At 39.8% G+C, this 18,374-nt stretch overlaps 1 protein-coding gene across 3 annotated transcripts in view; it reads left to right on the top strand.

Annotated features, from left to right (window-relative positions):
• The first annotated feature begins 382 nt into the window (after positions 1-382).
• LOC123941606 (WT1 associated protein) overlaps positions 383-18,374 on the top strand; it is a 28,573-nt gene continuing 10,581 nt past the window's right edge. Inside the window, exons 1-5 of one of the 3 annotated variants that reach the window (XM_046004955.1) lie at positions 383-633; positions 8,711-8,748; positions 11,382-11,437; positions 14,882-14,940; positions 17,149-17,276. In XM_046004955.1, the coding sequence (XP_045860911.1) occupies positions 8,719-8,748; positions 11,382-11,437; positions 14,882-14,940; positions 17,149-17,276 (273 nt within the window). In that variant the 5' untranslated portion in view covers positions 383-633; positions 8,711-8,718. Of the gene's footprint in view, positions 634-786; positions 972-8,710; positions 8,749-11,381; positions 11,438-14,881; positions 14,941-17,148; positions 17,277-18,374 lie in introns of those variants that run through there. The other 2 variants (XM_046004956.1, XM_046004954.1) reach the window with 2 other exon arrangements.

Genomic DNA, 18,374 nt, shown 5'->3' with positions numbered 1-18,374 from the left:
TTTGCACGGTGCCCCTAGAGCTGTTGACATAGGCACGACCCCCATCTGCTACACAACAGCTCCTCCGTTTAGCCTCGGGATGTCAAGTTGGGGATGAACCAACAAGCCGGGAGGCTGCGTTTCAGAAGCTGGAATACTAGTTTCTAAGTTCTCAAGCAGCAAGAGTATGCGAAGCCCGAACTGACCCTACTCCCCGCCCAGCGCCCAGATCCTGAGGTTGCACCTGGCCCGCCAGCGCGCGGAGGTATCACCGATGGACGCTGCACCACAAAACAGCCAATCACGCGCTGCCTGGCCGAGATTCCTCCGCCAGAGGCTGCGCCGCAGCCGCAGGTGGCCGGGCGAGCGCGTTCAATCCGCGCCGCCAATCGCGACCCCCGCCGTCCTTCCCGCGATGCCCCGCGGCTGACCTCTGACCTCATCGCCCTCGTCGCCCACCCCTCCTCTCGGTCCGCTTCTCCCCCCGCCCCCGCCGAATTTGCAGGGCTCGGGATCTGCGGGGCGTGCCACCCAAGCGCAACTCCTCCCTTAGGGCCTGGAGGCTCCGGGCGGGTGCCGTCCCTTCGCTTTTCCTCCCTGCGGCGGGGCGCCGTGACGGGCCGGTGGCTGCGGCCGCGTTCGGGAGGCGACTCAGTGAGTGGGCCGGACGCGAACATGGCGGGGCGGCGACGAGGGCGGGCGACGGCTGCGGCGCGTTGGGGCCGGGCGGTGCCGCGGGCGGCGCGGGGCGGGGCGGGGCGGGGCGGGGCGGCGGGAGGAGCGGGAAGGGGGTGGGGCGTCGGGGCCTCGCGTCCTCCCTCAGCGCCATTTTGTGGCAGCGAGACCCGCAAATAAAGGGGAGCGCCGGGGCTGCGGCGGGAGGAGGAGCGCGGGGGCTGGGGGTAGTGCGGTCTGGAGGTCTGGCTGCGAGCGGGCCGCGCGGCCTTGGCCTATGTGACTGGGCGGCGCCGGCGCGGCCTCCGTCTGGAGAGGTAGGTGCGGGCCGCCGGCGGGAGCGGCCGCGAGGACCTCGGGGTCCCTAGGGCTGAGGCGCGGTCTGCTGGGGAAGGGGCGGGCAGAGCTCCCAGGGCGAGTCGGGGCTCCGGGGCCCGTAGGCCTCCCGTTAGCTGCATCTCCTTCCCGCCTGTGGGGACACTTCCGCCGCCCCGAGGCCATTTTGCCCCATCCTCCGTCCTGGGGGCGAGGTGGGCGCTCCCGCAGGCCGGCCATACCGGGAGGCCGCCCCCTCGGTGCGCGTCGTGTCCCCGCCTCTCTGTGGCCCCCTCCCATCTCTGCTGTGGATCCCGAGGGTTGGCGGCACTAACGAGTTCAGCAAGGGAAGGGGAGCCGTGTTCGCTGACCAGTTTCCCCGTCGCGCAGTAGCTTATTACTGCGGCTGCACCCTCCTCAAGACTTCCATTTTTAAATGATGGCATACATTCTGAGTAAAGAAAGAATTCTTCATCAGTTCAGTAGACGGGGGTTTTCGTGCACTTTTAAAGTCTCGTCTTGTGTATCTTTAAGGCTGTTACTTGATTTTTGAAAACCGTATTTCATTAGTCAGTAGAGGACACCGTGGAGAAGTCCAAGTTCTTGTTTTGATGAAGGCAGTTTGATCTCAGAGGACTGTGAGATTTACAATCCTAAATGTTTCGAAAGTAAAGAGACGGTTCTTTTGCCCTGAGAAGAGTATTTCCATGAGTGTATTTATAGTCGTGAGCTCTCCCGTCTGGTTTTGTATCTCTTAGAATTTAGTTAATTCTGTTACTGAGGAAGGTAGTGGAAGTCACGGGTCTATCACGAGTTCTCGTTTTTTAATTTTTAAGTTTTGACCATTTAAGTTTTTTATGGTAGGGGCATATATCGTCGTCATTCATGCCCCCATTAAGGAAAACACCACGTAGGGAAATCTTTTCAAGATAACCTAAATTTTATTTAATACTGCCGTTCAATAGCCCCTGATGAGGCAAGTCGGGGAAAGAAATTGCAGTCCACCAGGTGGCATGAGATAAGGATGAAGTTAATTTTAAGGTTTTGGGTGGGTGTATTTGGGGAGTTCTTTCAGAACTTACCTTGTGTTAAACAGATAGCTTTAGCCAAGTGGTCAGTATTTTCACTTCTCAGTGGCGGAACTTAAGAATGAATTTCCAAGTCCCAAAGGAGGAAAGTAGTAATAAAAGTGTGTCCCAGGCACTGCTGGTGTTTTACTTATCAGCTCATCAGAACTTAGTAATACCTAGTTTTCCTGATTCAATTTGGGTCATGCCTGCTCCGTATTTTTGTGTGTTAGAAATGAGTTGGTTTGTATGATATAGAAAATCTGTATAGTAGCTCTACCGTGTGGAAACAAGAGGTGTAATAATTACATTTGTACAGGATGTTACAGCTTTCAAAGACCATTGTGTTCTTGTATGGATGTAGTATAGAATCCCCTTGAAAATATCCTGTACTTGGTGGTCTTAGCATTTTCATGTAAGTGTATGTTATCTTGCTCTTGAAAAAAGTAGTTTACTCTTAAAATTAAGTTGATGGGTGTTTTACCAAAACTAGACCGAGGTAGTGTTTGGTTTTATGCTTGTTTTTATTTTTTAAATTATTTCCTACATTTTTGCCTCTAAATGTTTTCTGATATTCAGCTTCTCAGAACAACTTTTCAGTATTCCCATTGGCCATTAAGCTGGTTGATCAGGCTAGAACTGGGCGTTATAAATAAATATTCTTTACTTTTAATTTTTTTAATGCACATTAAAATTATCTTTTGATGTTAATATTTTATTTGCAAAATCCTTTGTATAACATTTTTATGGCTCTTGAGCGTTGAGATTTGCAGCGCTTTGTAAGGCAGGCAAAATTGGTATCCTTCCACCCACCCCCACCCCCCCTCCCCGTCTTGGAGACCGCAGCCCAGAGTTAAGTGACTTGCTCAACATCCATTGACTGATAATAATAGAGTCCGGAAAAGGTGGGCATCTGATTCCTAACCAGAGCCAAGGTTGTATGCTGTCAGATTATTTTCTTGAGTTTACTTAAAATTACTTTCAATGAGGTACATGCTTTCTCAAATTGTGTTGGCTGGTGTTCACCTCTCTAAGAGAGAACTGAGTTGCATAACTTAGGTCATTATGCTAAGAGCCGGGGAAGTACTGGGATCTGGGATGCTAGGCACCTAGCCAGCCAAAACCGAACTCTCCATCATTAAGTATTTCTCAGTGTTAAAAGCATCAAGAGTATATAGTGATTCTGAGATCTGAATTTCAGAGATTATTGTGAATTAATCCATGTGAATAACTGAAACCTTTAAATAATTTTAAGACCATGTTTTAACCAATCTTAAACCTCCTAAAAGGTAGCCAGATTGACCAATTTTAAGTTTTTTTTTCTTTTGCTTTTCTGTTTTTTTAGTTAAGCTTATTCATTATTGAGAATGAGAGAGTAGAAGAATAATCCATCTCTATCGGTTACCAACTTTAGAGAGGTGCTGTGTTTGGGGTCCTAATGGCTGATTTATTAATGGCTGTTTTGACCAGAGTTAATAATTTAGTGACTCATAATCATTTTCATCATCTGGAAAATGGAGGCTAACTTCGACTTTGAAAAGTTGTGATTATTAAGTGTGTGACTCATAGTAATGAGTGTATATTCATTCCCCCCTTCAAGATTCAGGATTCAACTCAATATTTTAGTTATTCAATTTTTCTGTTATTTTCTTTCTTTTTAAGATTTTGTTTATTTGACAGATCACAAGTAGGCGGAGAGGTAGGCAGAGAGAGAGAGGGAAACAGGCTCTCTGCTGCGCAGAGAGCCCAATGGGGGGCGTGATCCCAGGACCCTGAGACCAGGACCTGAGCCAAAGGCAGAGGCTTTAACCCACTGAGCCACCCAGGCACCCCTCTTTTTGTCTTTTTTAAGACTTTTTTTATTTATTTGACAGACACAGGGAGAGAGGGAACACAGCAAAGGGAGTGGGAAGAGGGAGAAGCAGGCTACCCGCAGAGCAGGTAGATGCTTAACGACTGAGCCACCCAGGGGCCCCTAGTTACTTGATTTTTCTGCTATAAAAATAGATCTAAGAACCTGGGATGTTCACTGTCTTCATGAATCTGGAATTGATTTTAGATGATTATTGTGTTTTCAGTTGTAATTTAAAGGTTGCCTTTGAGTGCCTGGGTGGCTCAGTGGGTTAAGCCTCTCCCTTCGGCCCAGATCATGATCTCAGGGTCCTGGGATTGAGCCCCATGTTGGACTCTCTGCTCAGCAGAGAGCCTCCTTCCCCCATCTCAGTGCCTGCTTCTCTGCATACCTGTGATCTCTTTCTCTCTGTCAAATAAATAAGATCTTCAAAAAGAGTAAAAAAAAAAAAAGGTTGCCTTAGGGAATAATTTTCTTAGTATACTCGTGCAATGTGAAAATCAAATTTGAGAACCAAGTTCTAGTTTGACTAAATAGTTGAGTGTTGATACTTCTAAATTTAAACCTGTTCTAATTTACCTTTTGCCAAGCTGCTTATTTAACTCTTACAGCATATATAGGCTCTGAAGGAGAGATTGACTTTGAGTGGCTAAAAATGAGGGAGGAATTTTTCAAAATGCTTAATCTTTGAATTCCCAAGTCACATATTCTATAACATGTGGAATGATGTGACTCTGAGAGTCAACGTGAAATGCAAACCTTTATGCAAAAACTGCATTTATCTTTGACATATGTCACAAATGAATAAATTTATTTTTATAAAGAAAATACATATATTCGCAGAGTGATAAGTAATTGAAATTTGTCCACCATCAAACTTTTTAGAAGAGAATATAAACCAATGTTTAAAAATTTTAAAAACGTGCTGTTAAGAGTTTTCAAAATTTGAGCTCTGGATGCCTGGGTGGGTGGCTCAGTGGGTTAAGCCGCTACCTTCAGCTCGGATCATGATCGTGGGGTCCTGGGGTCAAGTCCCGCATTGGGCTCCTTGCTCAGCGGGGAGCCTGCTTTTCTCTCTGCCTTTGCCTGCCACTCTGCCTGCTTGCGCGTGTTCTCTATCTCTGACAAATAAATAAAATTTTTTAAAAATAAAAAAATAAGGGGCGCCTGGGTGGCTCAGTGGATGATCTCAGGGTCCTGGGATCGAGCCCCGCGTCAGGCTCTCTGCTCCGCAGGGAGCCTGCTTCCCCTCTCTCTCTGTCAAATAAATAAAATAAAATCTTTTAAAAAAATAAAAATAAAAAAATAACAACTCGAGCTCACCAAGAATTCTGCAGCGGGACTTAGAGCAGTGGGGCTTAGAAACAAAGACAAGAGCAGGCAGGTCATAATCCCTGGGGTCCGGGGGTCAAGCCCCACATCAGGCTCCCTGGTCACCAGGGAGTGTGTTTCTCCCTCTCCCACTTTCCCAGTCTCTTGCTTGAGCGCTCGCCCTCTCTCTCTCAAATAAATAAATCATTAAAAAAAAAAGGACAGGAGCAACAGGTCTTCATTGTTATCTCAGCTTTTGAATTCTCCCTTCAGTTTCTTCAAGAAGTAGTAATTGAGAGTCTTTGTTTTTTTGATGGGGAGAAGGAAACTAATAATTGCTTATTTTGTGCTAGTCACCATGCTAAAGATTAATGTTTATCTTTAGAAGTAGCTCATTAATTTTGAGCCTTGGTGGTGATACTCCTTTTGGGGATGGGGAAACCGAGGCTCAGGTTTTGTGGCTTTTTTTGTTTTTAAACTATGCCACCCTCTTATAGAAAAGCAGGATTACTAGAACTTCTTTTCTGTGATTCCTCGTCCTTTCAGTGCCTTTTAAAAACAGTATCTTATTTGTTGCTAATTAAGCTTGCAATTTTATTTTAATGGAATAACGTGAATATGTATTAAGAAAAGAATGAACAAAAAAACCTAGGGAAAATGTCATGCTGTAGAAGCATTTACTAGATTATAACTGGAATTTATATTGCTTAGGTTTTGTAACTAAAATTTTGAGTAGCTATAGTGCCCATTAACTAGTTAACAGGGAGACTATCTTCAGTGGAAAATTTAACCATTTATACAGCATTCTTACCACGGTATTTGTTATATTAGGTTTCACATTTATTCTCGAAATTTTACAGAAGGTCATCTTGGTTATTTTGGGGGGGAAATTAGATTGGCTTATTTAGCTTACTATTACGATTTCAGTAGTAACCGAAGCAAATTTGTTTGTTCATAATTTCCATTCAGCCTATGTTTGAGTGCCTACTGTGTACTGTGGCATCAGCAGTGAATGAAACAGCTCCAGCTCTCGTGGAGCTAATTTTATAATTGGGAGAAACAGATAAGTATGTAAAATATCAGATCATTATAAGAACCTATGAAGAAAAATAAAGCATGATGTGAGGGGATAGCAGAGGATTGGCATGCACTATTTTGAGTGAGATGGGGAGCTTACTTTAAGAAGGATTTAATCAGATTAGTGGCATATATAGGTACACATATACTAGTTAAATTGGCTAAGAGTTTCAATGGCTGGAATCCATGTTTACCTAGTATATTTAGCTCAGACAAGTGGGATATTCCAAGGAAATGCCAACCTTGATAGCTGGGTTCCAGTAGGTTGCAGTAAAGTAGAGTGAATGTACTTTAAACATACTAAAACAGAAGTAGATCTCTGGGGGTATAAACAAGGTGAAGGTTTGTTTCCCAAATGATTGTTTGTTTTTTTTAATTTTTTTTTTTAATATTTTATTTATTCGACAGAGAGAAATCACAACTAGGCAGAGAGACAGGCAGAGAGAGAGAGAGGAAGCAGGCTCTCCACGGAGCAGAGAGCCCGACGTGGGGCTCGACGATCCCAGGACCCTGGGATCATGACCTGAGCCGAAAGCAGAGGCTTTAACCCACTGAGCCACCCAGGTGCCCCTGTTTCCCAAATGATTGTAATCACTGGTGTCATGTTAGGGTAGTCACTAAGTAGCTGTCCATTATTTCCAACAGAAAATATAAACTGGGCAATAATAGGTCTAAAGTAAACAGAGACCCATTTAAAGGAAAAAAATAAGAAAAATATACAGACCTTAAGTTGTGGAAATATGGTTATGTCTTCATAAATATTGGTCAGAGGCTTGATCAGCTTCGTTAGCGCAGAAGAAAATGACATACTCAGGTTTTTGCTTGCTGCATCCAATGATAAGATTATTAAAGATGGAATAAGCCAGTGATACATGATCAATTTGTTTTTTTCCTAATATGTACAAAATATAAAAGTTCCTAAATGTATCTAGTCTGAAAATTAGGTTTTATTGGCAGTATATGATTGGAATTTCTGATTTACAGAGTTGGGATAGTATGTAGCATAAAAAATGGTATCAGAAGATTGTCTCCTTTTGAGGAATCTCAATGCGAAGTCCAGGACTTTTAAAAATTCAGTTTTTCACTCTCAGTTCTTTGGCTAATTTTTAAAAAGTTGAGGTATAATTGACTTGAAAGGTCAATTAATTTCAAGTGTACAACATAATGTTTGGATATTTGTATGTTCTGTGAAATGCTCACCACTTTAAGCCTGGTTACTATTTGTTACCACATTGTTAGAAAAAATCTTTTCCTTCTTTCCTTGTGAAGACCTTTAGGATTTATTAGCAACTTTCAAACATGCAACACAGTATTACTAATTATAGTTACCATGCTGTGCATCTCCTTGACTTATTTCTCTTTGGTTAAATGTTTAATAGTTTGGGATTTGTAATAAGTATGGGTAAGCAAAGTGAATATCAAGGAAGTGTAAAAAATATAAGAGGAAGGAAGATTCATGACAGTGCTGTTGAAAATAAAACCTAGAAATAAATTTAAATTAGCTTGTGTTCTTATTTGAATATTAGGAAGTAGAAGTGTTTTCAGTGAGCATAATGAAGTTAATTAGAGTTTCTCTATTGTATAACCTATCTTTTGCAATAGAGTTAGTAAATTTTGTATAAAATTACAAAACTAATTTGAGATACAAATTCTGTGGCATGAAATTAAACAGTATAGGAACTTTTTTTTTTTTTTTAAAGATTTTATTTATTTGTTTAACAGACAGAGATCACAATTAGGCAGAGAGAGAGGGGGAAGCAGGCTCCCCACCGAGCAGAGAGCCCGATGTGGGGCTTGATCCCAGGACCCTGGGACCATGACCTGAGCTGAAGGCAGAGGCTTTAACCCACTGAGCCACCCAGGTGCCCCTAGGATTATTTTTATAAAGGTTAAATATCATATAAGTGTTGTACAGTAGTGAATTGTCATGATGATAGATTCTATCTACTATAACAACATGATGCTGTAAAAGGAAAAGCTTAGCAACTGGAACTATACTTAATTATCCTTTCAGCAAGATGCCTGGGATACTGCCTGAGGTCATTGTCTGACTTTAGCACAGTGATGTCACTTATGTAAGATTTGTCTTTCTCATGGGGCAGTTATAAGAATACATTGAAAAGTTACATTTTCAATCCTTTATAGGGCCATCAAAAGGAATGATTAACTTTTTTACAAAGGAATTTTTTTTAATAACTTAAGGAAACAATGGTAATGTGTTAACAAAGGAGAAGGTGGGTGTGGAGTATACAGGAACCCTGTAATATTTTTGTAACTTTTCTGTAAATCTAAAACTATTATTAAATAAATAATCTAATGATTTGGTCCAAACTGAGTTCCCTAATAAATTGGTTTGGAAAAGCCAGTATTTCTTGTTCCTGCCTTAACCAAAAGAACATCAGTTGAACCTCTTCTCTCTGCCCCTTTTTCTTAGGATTCAAGATGACCAACGAGGAGCCTCTTCCCAAAAAGGTGTGTTTTTTTTCCTGCAGTTTCTAAGTCCTTGGTGGTGGGAGGAGACAGTTAATAGAGATGAAAGGGCTGTCTTTATTTGCTTATCTTTCACTCTCTTGCCTTATAACACTACTAACATTGTGGGTGTATAATGTGTTAGACATTGTATCTTGTATGCAATGTCTTTTTAGAATATTTTCAGTTTTTGAAAAACTTGTATAATTATATCTCTGTGGTCTACTCTTAATCTTTGCCATGTGAATATTTCCACCTGCATAACTATAAACGTGAAAAAAGATTTCTTCACAACTTATAAGTTACTTATTCTTTTTTTTTTTTTTTGTACTTCTTAAATCTCTTTGGTTATAAGGTAAAACCACCTTTTTATATATCAACAAAGGGTTATATACCTAGTTCTTAGATTCTATCTTTTCCTCTGAAGTTTTTGTTTCTAGTCTCATTTTCTCCCTGTTCTAGTTCCCTAACTTAACTATTTCCCTAACTTAATTTACTGTTGTCACTGTTACACACACATGCACAAAGTTGTAAAATAATATAGTTTCTGAAAGTAATTTATACTTCAAATGGAGGGTATGAGCTTATTAACCCGAAAGGAGGGTATGAGCTTATTAACCAGTGAGTATTTAAATGAATAGTGTAGATGATAAGTATTACGGAAATTTGTCTTAAGTTTTGGAGTCCAGTTATTCATGAAATAGAGTTTTACCGTGTTTAAATAATCAGAATTAACTGTGTGCTGTTAGACTTTTAATACATTCTGGTACAGTGATTTTTCCCTCTTCCGTCATAGTACTATGTTACGGTTAGTGTTGTAATTTGAAACAAGTTTCTTACAAAGGAAACCTATGAAACATTAATTTCATACTAAAGCAGAAGAGGTGCCTCGCCTTTACAATCTTCATTTGGTATAGAGAAAAACTTAATATTTCTCAATTTACAAAACAGTTTCAGCTAGAATATTGTACCTTTTTAAAAACTTTTTATTTATTTATTTTTTATTTGTTTATTTTCAGCGTGACAGTATTCATTGTTTTTGCACAACACCCAGTGCTCCATGCAGTACGTGCCCTCCCTATTACCCACCACCTGGTTCCTCAGCCTCCCACCCCCTGTCCCTTCAAAACCCTCTGGTTGTTTTTCAGAGTCCATAGTCTCTCATGGTTCATCTCCCCTTCCAGTTTCCCTCAACTCCCTTCTCTCCATCTCCCCATGTCCTCCATGTTCTTTGTTATGCTCCACAAATAAGTGAGACCACATGATACTTGACTCTCTCTGCTTGACTTATTTCGCTCAGCATCATCTCTTCCAGTCCCGTCCATGTTGATAACAAAAGTTGGGTATTCATCCTTTCTGATGGAGGCATAATACTCCATTGTGTATATGGACCACATCTTCCTTATCCATTCGTCCGTTGAAGGGCATCTTGGTTCTTTCCCCATTAACTTTTTATTTTGAAATAATTGTTGATACACCAGCAATTGCAAAGAAATGTGCGGGGTGGCGCGGTTTATGGATTTCCTCATCCAGCCTCCTTCAGTGTTAATCTTGCATAACTATCAGACATCTTATATAACAATATCAAAACCAGGAGCTTGACATTGATACAATCCACAGAGCTTATATGTGCAGTGTGTGTGTTTGTGTATGTTAGCTCGGTGTAGTTTTATCATGTGTAACTTAGTGTAACCATCCCCACAACCAAAAGAGGTAACGGAAGCATTACCACGAGCTTCTATTTTGCCATTCCTCTGTAACCCCATCCATCTCAAACCCTTGGCAACCACTAATAGGTTCTTCATTTCATTAATTATGCTATTTCACAAATGTACAAATGAAGTCATACGTTATATGTAACTTTCTGAGATTTTTTTTTTCTACCCAGTACAATTTCCTGGAGGTTTATCCAAGTTGGTCCATAGGCTGTTTCTTCTTAATGGTGAATGTAGTATTCCAAGGGTATGGTTATATTAATAGTTTAACTATTCACCAGTTGAAGGACATTTGGGTTATTTCCAGTTTGGGGGCTACTACAAATAAAGCTGTAAACATTTGTGTACAAATTTCTCTGAGATGGTATCCTTATGAATGCAACTGCTGGGTTGGTTGTATGGCACATCCATTTTTAGTTTCAGAAGGAATTACCAAAACATTCTCTAGAGTAGCTGTACCATTTTACATTCTCACCAGCAGTGTGTGAAAGTTTGGTTTCTCTACATCTTCCCCCAGTATTTGGTGTTCACACTTTTTTTTTAAAGCCATTCTAATAATGTGTAGCAATAGCTCATTGGACTTTTAATTTGCATTTCCCTAAGAATGATGCCTGTATTAAAGATAAGTAATGTACCTTTTAAAAACAATAAGAATTTTTAAAAAACAGTAATATGTACTGAGCCATTTAACCTGGGGCTTTGGAGAGGTTTCGTATGATTCAGCACAATGGTCCTTCGGGAGGGACTTTGTGTGTTTTCAGTAGTTAAGGATATTCCCAATACCAGAAATGAGCAATTAGGGGATGAAAAGGTTAAGATCCTGTCTATAAAAATATGAAGAACATAAGAGCCAGTGGTATTTAATATTTTAAAGTTTTAGGAAGAGCAGTCAGTTCATATTTTAATTCTCTTTATATATAGGTTCGGCTGAGTGAAACAGACTTCAAAGTTATGGCACGAGATGAGTTAATTCTAAGGTAAAATGTTCTTTTTATCAAAAATATAAAATGCTTTCTATAGAACATACTGTGGTTCTATCCTATAATTATTCTCAAGTTATATTTTGTTTTTAACAATACATTCTCAAATCATTTAATGTACTTTTTGACCGTATTTTCTATGGTCTGTCTCTTCATTATGTAAACATTGAAGGAAACATAACACTTTAAAGTACCAGCTTGGGTAACTTCTAGATGGCTAGAAAAACCTGAGTTTTTCTTGCAGAGGGAAGATACTCCGAATTTTAACTTTAAGCATTGGTTCTTCGTGTGGGGAAAGACCCTACTCAGAAAGCTTTCAGTTGATCAAAATGTAGATTCGTTTGGATGTCATTATTTTTTCCTTTTCTATTTAATGTGTGAAAAAGTTGTAGTCCTAAAGGGTGCCATGTTTAGTTATGGAAGAAATACATTATTTACTGACAGCAAAGTTACTCTTTTCTTGTAACTGTGACCTTGGTCAGTTCATATAACTTTGTATCATTTTCTCCTCTGTAAGTTAGGGAGCTGAGTTAAATTACTTTCAAAGGTTACTCCAAGCTCTGAATTTCTGTGGTTATCTTACAAATGTCTTGAAAAGCCGAGAGTCAAGAACAGCATTAAGGTTATTTATTTCTTTAACATAAAATGGGATCAATGCATGTTTTGTATTGTCTAACTTAAATTTGTTCTTTTTACATTTTATTACTTTGGGTGATAAATTTTTTAGATGGTAATTTTTAGATGACAGAGTCTTTTTGATTTATTTATTTTGAGAGAGCGGGCATGAGCTGGAGAGGGGCAGAAGAAGCAGCAGACTCCCTGCTGAGCAGGGAGCCAGAATCTGGACTCAGTCCCAGGACTGTGGGATCATGACCTGAGCTGAAGGCAGTTGCTTAACTGACTGAGCCACCCTGGCCCCCCCAGAAGAGGTGTTTTATAAAATAGGCAGATGCAGATGGCATGTACCAGACTGGAGTCTGGTAATTTCCCACCTTCCTTAGCTGTTCATATTGTGGACAAGCTCTTTATCTTCTTCATGCAAAGGACTGTTTTTTCATTGCATGCATTTATTTTTCCATACATGAAATTTAAATTCTTAGTATTCTAAAACACTTGTCCTCCTGCTGAGGTTTAAACCCATGCTTGTGATATACGGCCACTCACATGTTGATATTCTCTTTGTATCTCTGGTTAGTGTGCCTAGTCCTTTTCTTGACATATTTGTAGGGAAAGAAATCAGTAATATAATAAATAAATTTCATAGGAGTAATTTTTTATATATTGTTACCTTTAAGGTTTTTAAGTTCTGCAGTTTATATTCTTGAGTTCAGTTCAGCTTCTTTCAGGGGATTCTCATGTATGACTTTAAAGTGAGTTTTTTCCCCTCATTAATTCTCTTGGTGATTTTAAATCAAGGGCTGCTTATTTAACTGTTTTGTGTTTTCTGTCATCCTGATAAGGATGTTCTTGGTTGAGGGACGCCTGGATGGCTCAGTTGGTTAAGCATCTGCCTTCGGCTCAGGTCATGATCCTAGGGTTCTGGGATCAAGTCCCACACTAGGCTCCTTGCCCAGTGGGAGCCTGCTTCTCCCTCCACTTGCTGCTCGCCCTCCTGGTGCTTTCTCCCTTGCTCTCTCTCTTTGACAAATAAATAAAATCTTAAAAAAACAAAAAAAAACCTTGTTGAACTTTCATGTTTTTCTGTTCCTCTAAACAGATATGAAAAGTTCTTCCTTTTTTAAGATTTATTTGTTTTAGAGAGAAAGTATGCAAGCGAGAGCAAGCACGAGTGGGGGAAGAGGCAAGGAGGAGAGAGAGAATCTCAAGTAGACTCCCCATTGAGTGGAGCCTTACATGGGGTTTAGTCCCATGGCCCATGCGATCATGACCTGAGCCAAACCAAGAGTCAGAAGCTTAGCTCACTGAGCCATCCAGGCATTCCTAAAATAGATCTTATTTAGCCTGCACAGGAGACCTTTATTCATCCCAAACACTGAGTGAAATTCCTGTGTTGTGTCCTAGGGTCCATAAAAGTAAACATGCCAGTGAGCCTGGGTGGCTCAGTCGATAAGCATCTGCCTTGGGCTCAAGTCATGATCCCAGGGTCCTGGGATCGAGTCCCACATCGGGCTCTCTGCTCAGCGGGGAGCCTGCTTCTCCCTCTACCCTTACCCCTTGTTCATGCTCGTGTGCTCTCTCTCTCTCTTTCTCAGGTAAAAAAATAAAATCTTAAAAAATAAGCATGCTTTTGACTGAACAGTCTTTATGTAAAAGGTGGAATAGTTTGGTATTATGGGAATTTTTTTATTATGGTATAATATTAATACATCTCATAGCAAAGCTATCAGAGTTATTGAAGTTTTATAGAAAGATTTTCTAAAATCAAAGGTACGTTGACCCTTGAACAACACAGGTTTGAACTGTGTGGGTCCATTTAATGTGCAGATTTTGTACAGTATAGTACTTGAAGTGTATTTTCTTTTTTTAATGTTTCCTTTCTCTAGCTTTATTGTAAGAATGTAGTGTATAATATATATACACAAAATATGTGTAATTTAAGTGTTTATATTATCAGGTTTCCTTCTGATCAGTAGTAGGCTATTAGTAGTTAAATTTTGGGGGAGTCAGAAGTTATGCACAGATTTTTCACCTCTACACCCCCACCCTACACTGTTCACGGATCAACTGTAAATTTTGATAGCTGTAACGGAAGAGCAGCTGAAAAGCATAGGTTTTCAGGAAGCAGGATAGCAGACATTCAGGGCATGTTACTTTTTGTAAGTTGCTTAAGTATAAGACTGGAGACCTTGTTTTCAACAGTAATCACCAGGCTAGCATAGCCTGTATTTTGAGGATAGAGGAATATAACAAGGAAGAAAGATTCCTTTATACTCAGTATACGTCATTTATGCAGATTGTTTCTGCCAAGTAGGTGTGGTTTAAAGAATTGTCCTGGAAAATAGTATATTCTCCCTTTTTTACAGACAAAAATAAATACTGCTTTGAACCATTGCTTCAGTTTTATGGTATTTTCACGAAAGAGCTAAGATAAAGAACCTTTTAGTCCTTTATAATTAAGCATGTTTCTTAGGTGCCATTTGTTTGAGGTAGACAGCATATTGGAAAGTAGTAAAGTTTTTTTACTTCACTTTTGTAATCAAGGCATCGTGCTGAGACTCAGTGATACAAAGTCCTTCCTGTAAGGCGTGTGAAGTGACCCAAAGGAGCATACTCGGTATATTCTCACAGAGAACACTTTTTTTCTGTATTTTCTTTCACCTAGTTCCTGTAAATTGAGGAATAAAGAAGTGGCTAATTTTATTATTGGATAAAAATCATACAGTGAAATTCTTGTCATTACTTAAATTTATAAGTTTAGGTGTGTGATTTTTCTGGGAGTATTAATGTGACAACTAATGTATGAATTTATTTTTGTACTAGATGGAAACAATATGAAGCTTATGTCCAAGCTTTGGAGGGCAAGTACACAGATCTTAATTGTAAGTTTGAGTTTTACCTTCCTAAATATTATGTGAATATCTCCTTTTAAATTTTTGTTATAAACACAGGATAATTGGTTTTACTAAGCAGTTGTAATGTCTGCACCCGATGTGGGTCTTAAACTCATGATCCTGAGATCAAGAGTCAAGCCTGGGGAGCCTGGGTGATTTAGTTGTTAAGCTTCTGCCTTCGGCTCAGGTCATGATCCCAGGGTCCTGGGATGGAGCCCCACATTGGGCTCCCTGCTCAGCGGTGGGAAGCCTGCTTCTCCCTCTCCCACTCCCCCTGCTTGTGTTCCCTCTCCAACTGTGTCTCTCTCTGTCAAATAAATAAATAAAATCTTATTTTAAAAAAAGTCACACGCTTATCCAACTAAGCCAACCAGGTTCCCCTAAGCAATTGTAATTTTCATTCAAGCATTTTGTTAAAGAACTCTCCCAAGCACTAACTTTATTGCTGCTATGAAATAGATGAATGAACCATGATCCCTTTTCTTGAGGAATTCCTACCCAGTCATTTGGGGAAGGACCGATACGTAATAATTGTATAATAGCATAATTGTTTTAGTAGAATTACATACAGGTGTCTGAGAGTAGAGATGGGGAAATGTACAACTACTTGAAACTTTCCTTGATGTGTCCATAAGTCTTTCCACAGAAGAATTGGAAGTGAAGCATGAGTTATTAGTTTAAGAAAGAAGATACATAGAAGCAACACATAATAAATTCTTAGAGCTTAATGAGTAACAATAGGGTATAGGCACATATATACAGATTTTTCAAAACCTGCTGAAAAATAATACCAACAAAGTTTAATAATTTCAAACCATTTTATTTTCTGTCACTTTTCACTGAGTTAGCAGTAGTAATACACTATTTGTGAGTATACAAAGCAATATTGTTTTCCAAGTTTAGAGCTTAATACCCTGAAATTTCAATTACTATATGACTATATTATAATCTATAGGTATTAATATTGTGAAAGTGGTTTTCTTTTTTTTTTTTTGAAGGTTTATTTAACAATCAGGGAGGGAGAGAGCAAGCATAAGCAGGGGGAGTGGCAAAGGGAGAAGAAGCAGGCTTCCTTAAGCCTGACCCAGGGCCTGATCATGACCTGAGCTGATGGTAGTCGCTTAACCAACTCATCCACCCAGGTGCCCTGAAAACTTTTTTTTTTTTTTTAATTTTTTTATTTTTTAAATATTTTATTTATTTGACAGAGAGAAATCACAGCTAGGCAGAGAGGCAGGCAGAGAGAGAGGAGGAAGGCTCCCCGCGGAGCAGAGAGCCCGATGTGGGGCTCGATCCCAGGACCCTGGGATCATGACCTGAGCCGAAGGCAGAGGCTTTAACCCACTGAGCCACCCAGGCGCCCCAAAACTTTTTTTTTAAAGATTTTATTTTAGGGGCGCCTGGGTGGCTCAGTGGGTTAAGCCTCTCCCTTCCGCTCAGGTCATGATCTCAGGCTCCTGGGATCGAGCCCCGCTTCGGGCTTTCTGCTCAGCAGGGAGCCTGCTTCCCCCTCTCTCTCTGCCTCCCTCTCTGTCTACTTGTGATCTCTCTCTCTGTGTCAAATAAATAAATAAAATCTTAAAAAAAAAAAAAAGATTTTATTGTAGCTAGAGAGTACCTGTTCACGAGCTTAAGCAAGCAAGGGAGGGAGGGAGGGAGGGAGGGAGAAGGAGAGAATCTCAAGCAGACTCCTCCTAGAGCCCTGAGTCCCTTGTGGGGCTCAGTCTCATGACCCTGAGTTCATGACCTGAGCCAGATGCTGAACTGACTGAGCTACCCAGGTGTCCCAATATTGTGAATGCTTTAAGTGGTAATTGTTTATGCAGTTACTGGCATGTTTTCATCAAATAGGTTACAAACAATATAGTCAGAACTTTGTGGACATGCTGTGGTATAGACAGATGCAGATAATGAAGTTCCCGTGTTCTGTTGGAGGTAGATTGTATAATAACATAATTCTACGTAGTATTAGGTGGCTTTAAGCCTCTTAACACCACTATCTCCTAAAAACACTAATGATCAAGAACAAATTTCTTTGTTATAAAAGTAGGATAGAAACAAAAGACTTGATGAATTTTTTTGCCTGCGTTTTTATTCTTGATAAAGGCAGTCAGAACTTTATTTTGGGTACGTCATTTTAATCCTGAAATTATATTTCATAGTATTCTGGGATTTTTTTTTTTCTTTATTCATCAGCTAATGATGTCACTGGGTTAAGGGAATCTGAAGAAAAATTAAAGCAACAACAACAAGAGTCAGCTCGTAGGGAAAACATCCTTGTAATGCGACTAGCAACCAAGGAGCAAGAGATGCAAGAGTGTACTGTAAGTATTTCTGATGTTTTAAGTCTTTTTGAGGAATTGGATTTTAGTCTGCATAATTACGTGTATTGGTATTTAGCTAATTTTACAAACTTAATGTTATAAGTGAATATCTCTTGAACTATAGTTATGCTAAAATTTTGGTAGATTACCCCATTGTTGGATTTAAAAATACTTTTTTTGGCCAAGAAGTTACAAATTTTAAGTTATTCTCTGAAATTTCCATGATAGGAGAGTTAGTATATCGATTCAGGTATTTTTCTTGATGCCTGAGGGTATAAGAAGCACTTGCTTCTTGCTAAGCAGACTGTCTTCTTTCTCTTCTGTCTTTACCTCTCTGTGCATAAAATTTTTTTGTTAGTATCAGTAACTTCTTCCATATCTGCTTTTAATGTTACAGCTTTCATTTGTAGTATTTGCCATGTCTACATGGATCTGAAGTCCAGTGACATATTTGGTCATTCAGCTGTGGTTGAGTTTAGGTTCAGTTATATGCTGTCTTCAGTAGTCTTACCTATTCTTTTTTATTAGTGTTTGTATATACATTTTGTAAAGTAGAGGTAGTTTTATCTCTTCTAATTTTGAAAATCTGAGGTTTAAAAAAAAATTAATTTCTTTAAAGTTATCTCTATACCCAATGTGGGGCTCAAACTCACAACCCCAAAATGGAATTGCATGCTTGCTTTTTTCTTTTTTTTTTTTTTCTTTAAGATTTTATGTATTTATATGCAAGAGAGATCATAAGCAGGGGGTAGGGTGGAGGGAGAACAGACTCTGCTGAGCAGAGAGCCTGATTTGGGACTCAGTCCCAGGACTCTGGGATCACGACCTGAGACGAAGGCAGACGCTTAACTGACTGAGCCACCCAAGGGACTGAATTGCATGCTCTTTTGACTGAGCCAGCCAGGTGCCCCAAAAATCTGAAATTTGCTTGAATTCTTTTGTGTAATCTCCGTTGGTCTGATACATTGTTTATTAAATCTAATGCAGAAGGCAATATTCTAGTCATTGGAGACTGATAATATATGGGACACAGTCCTATTCCCAGTTCTTTTCTCACCAATATAGTGCTCTTTAGGGCTCAGTCACAGTCCTTTTATT

Source organism: Meles meles, chromosome 5 (assembly GCF_922984935.1).
Source record: "Meles meles chromosome 5, mMelMel3.1 paternal haplotype, whole genome shotgun sequence".
Lineage (NCBI taxonomy): Eukaryota > Metazoa > Chordata > Mammalia > Carnivora > Mustelidae > Meles > Meles meles.
The sequence above is the reverse complement of the archived record's forward strand: the minus strand, read 5'-3'. Positions and strand labels throughout refer to the sequence as shown.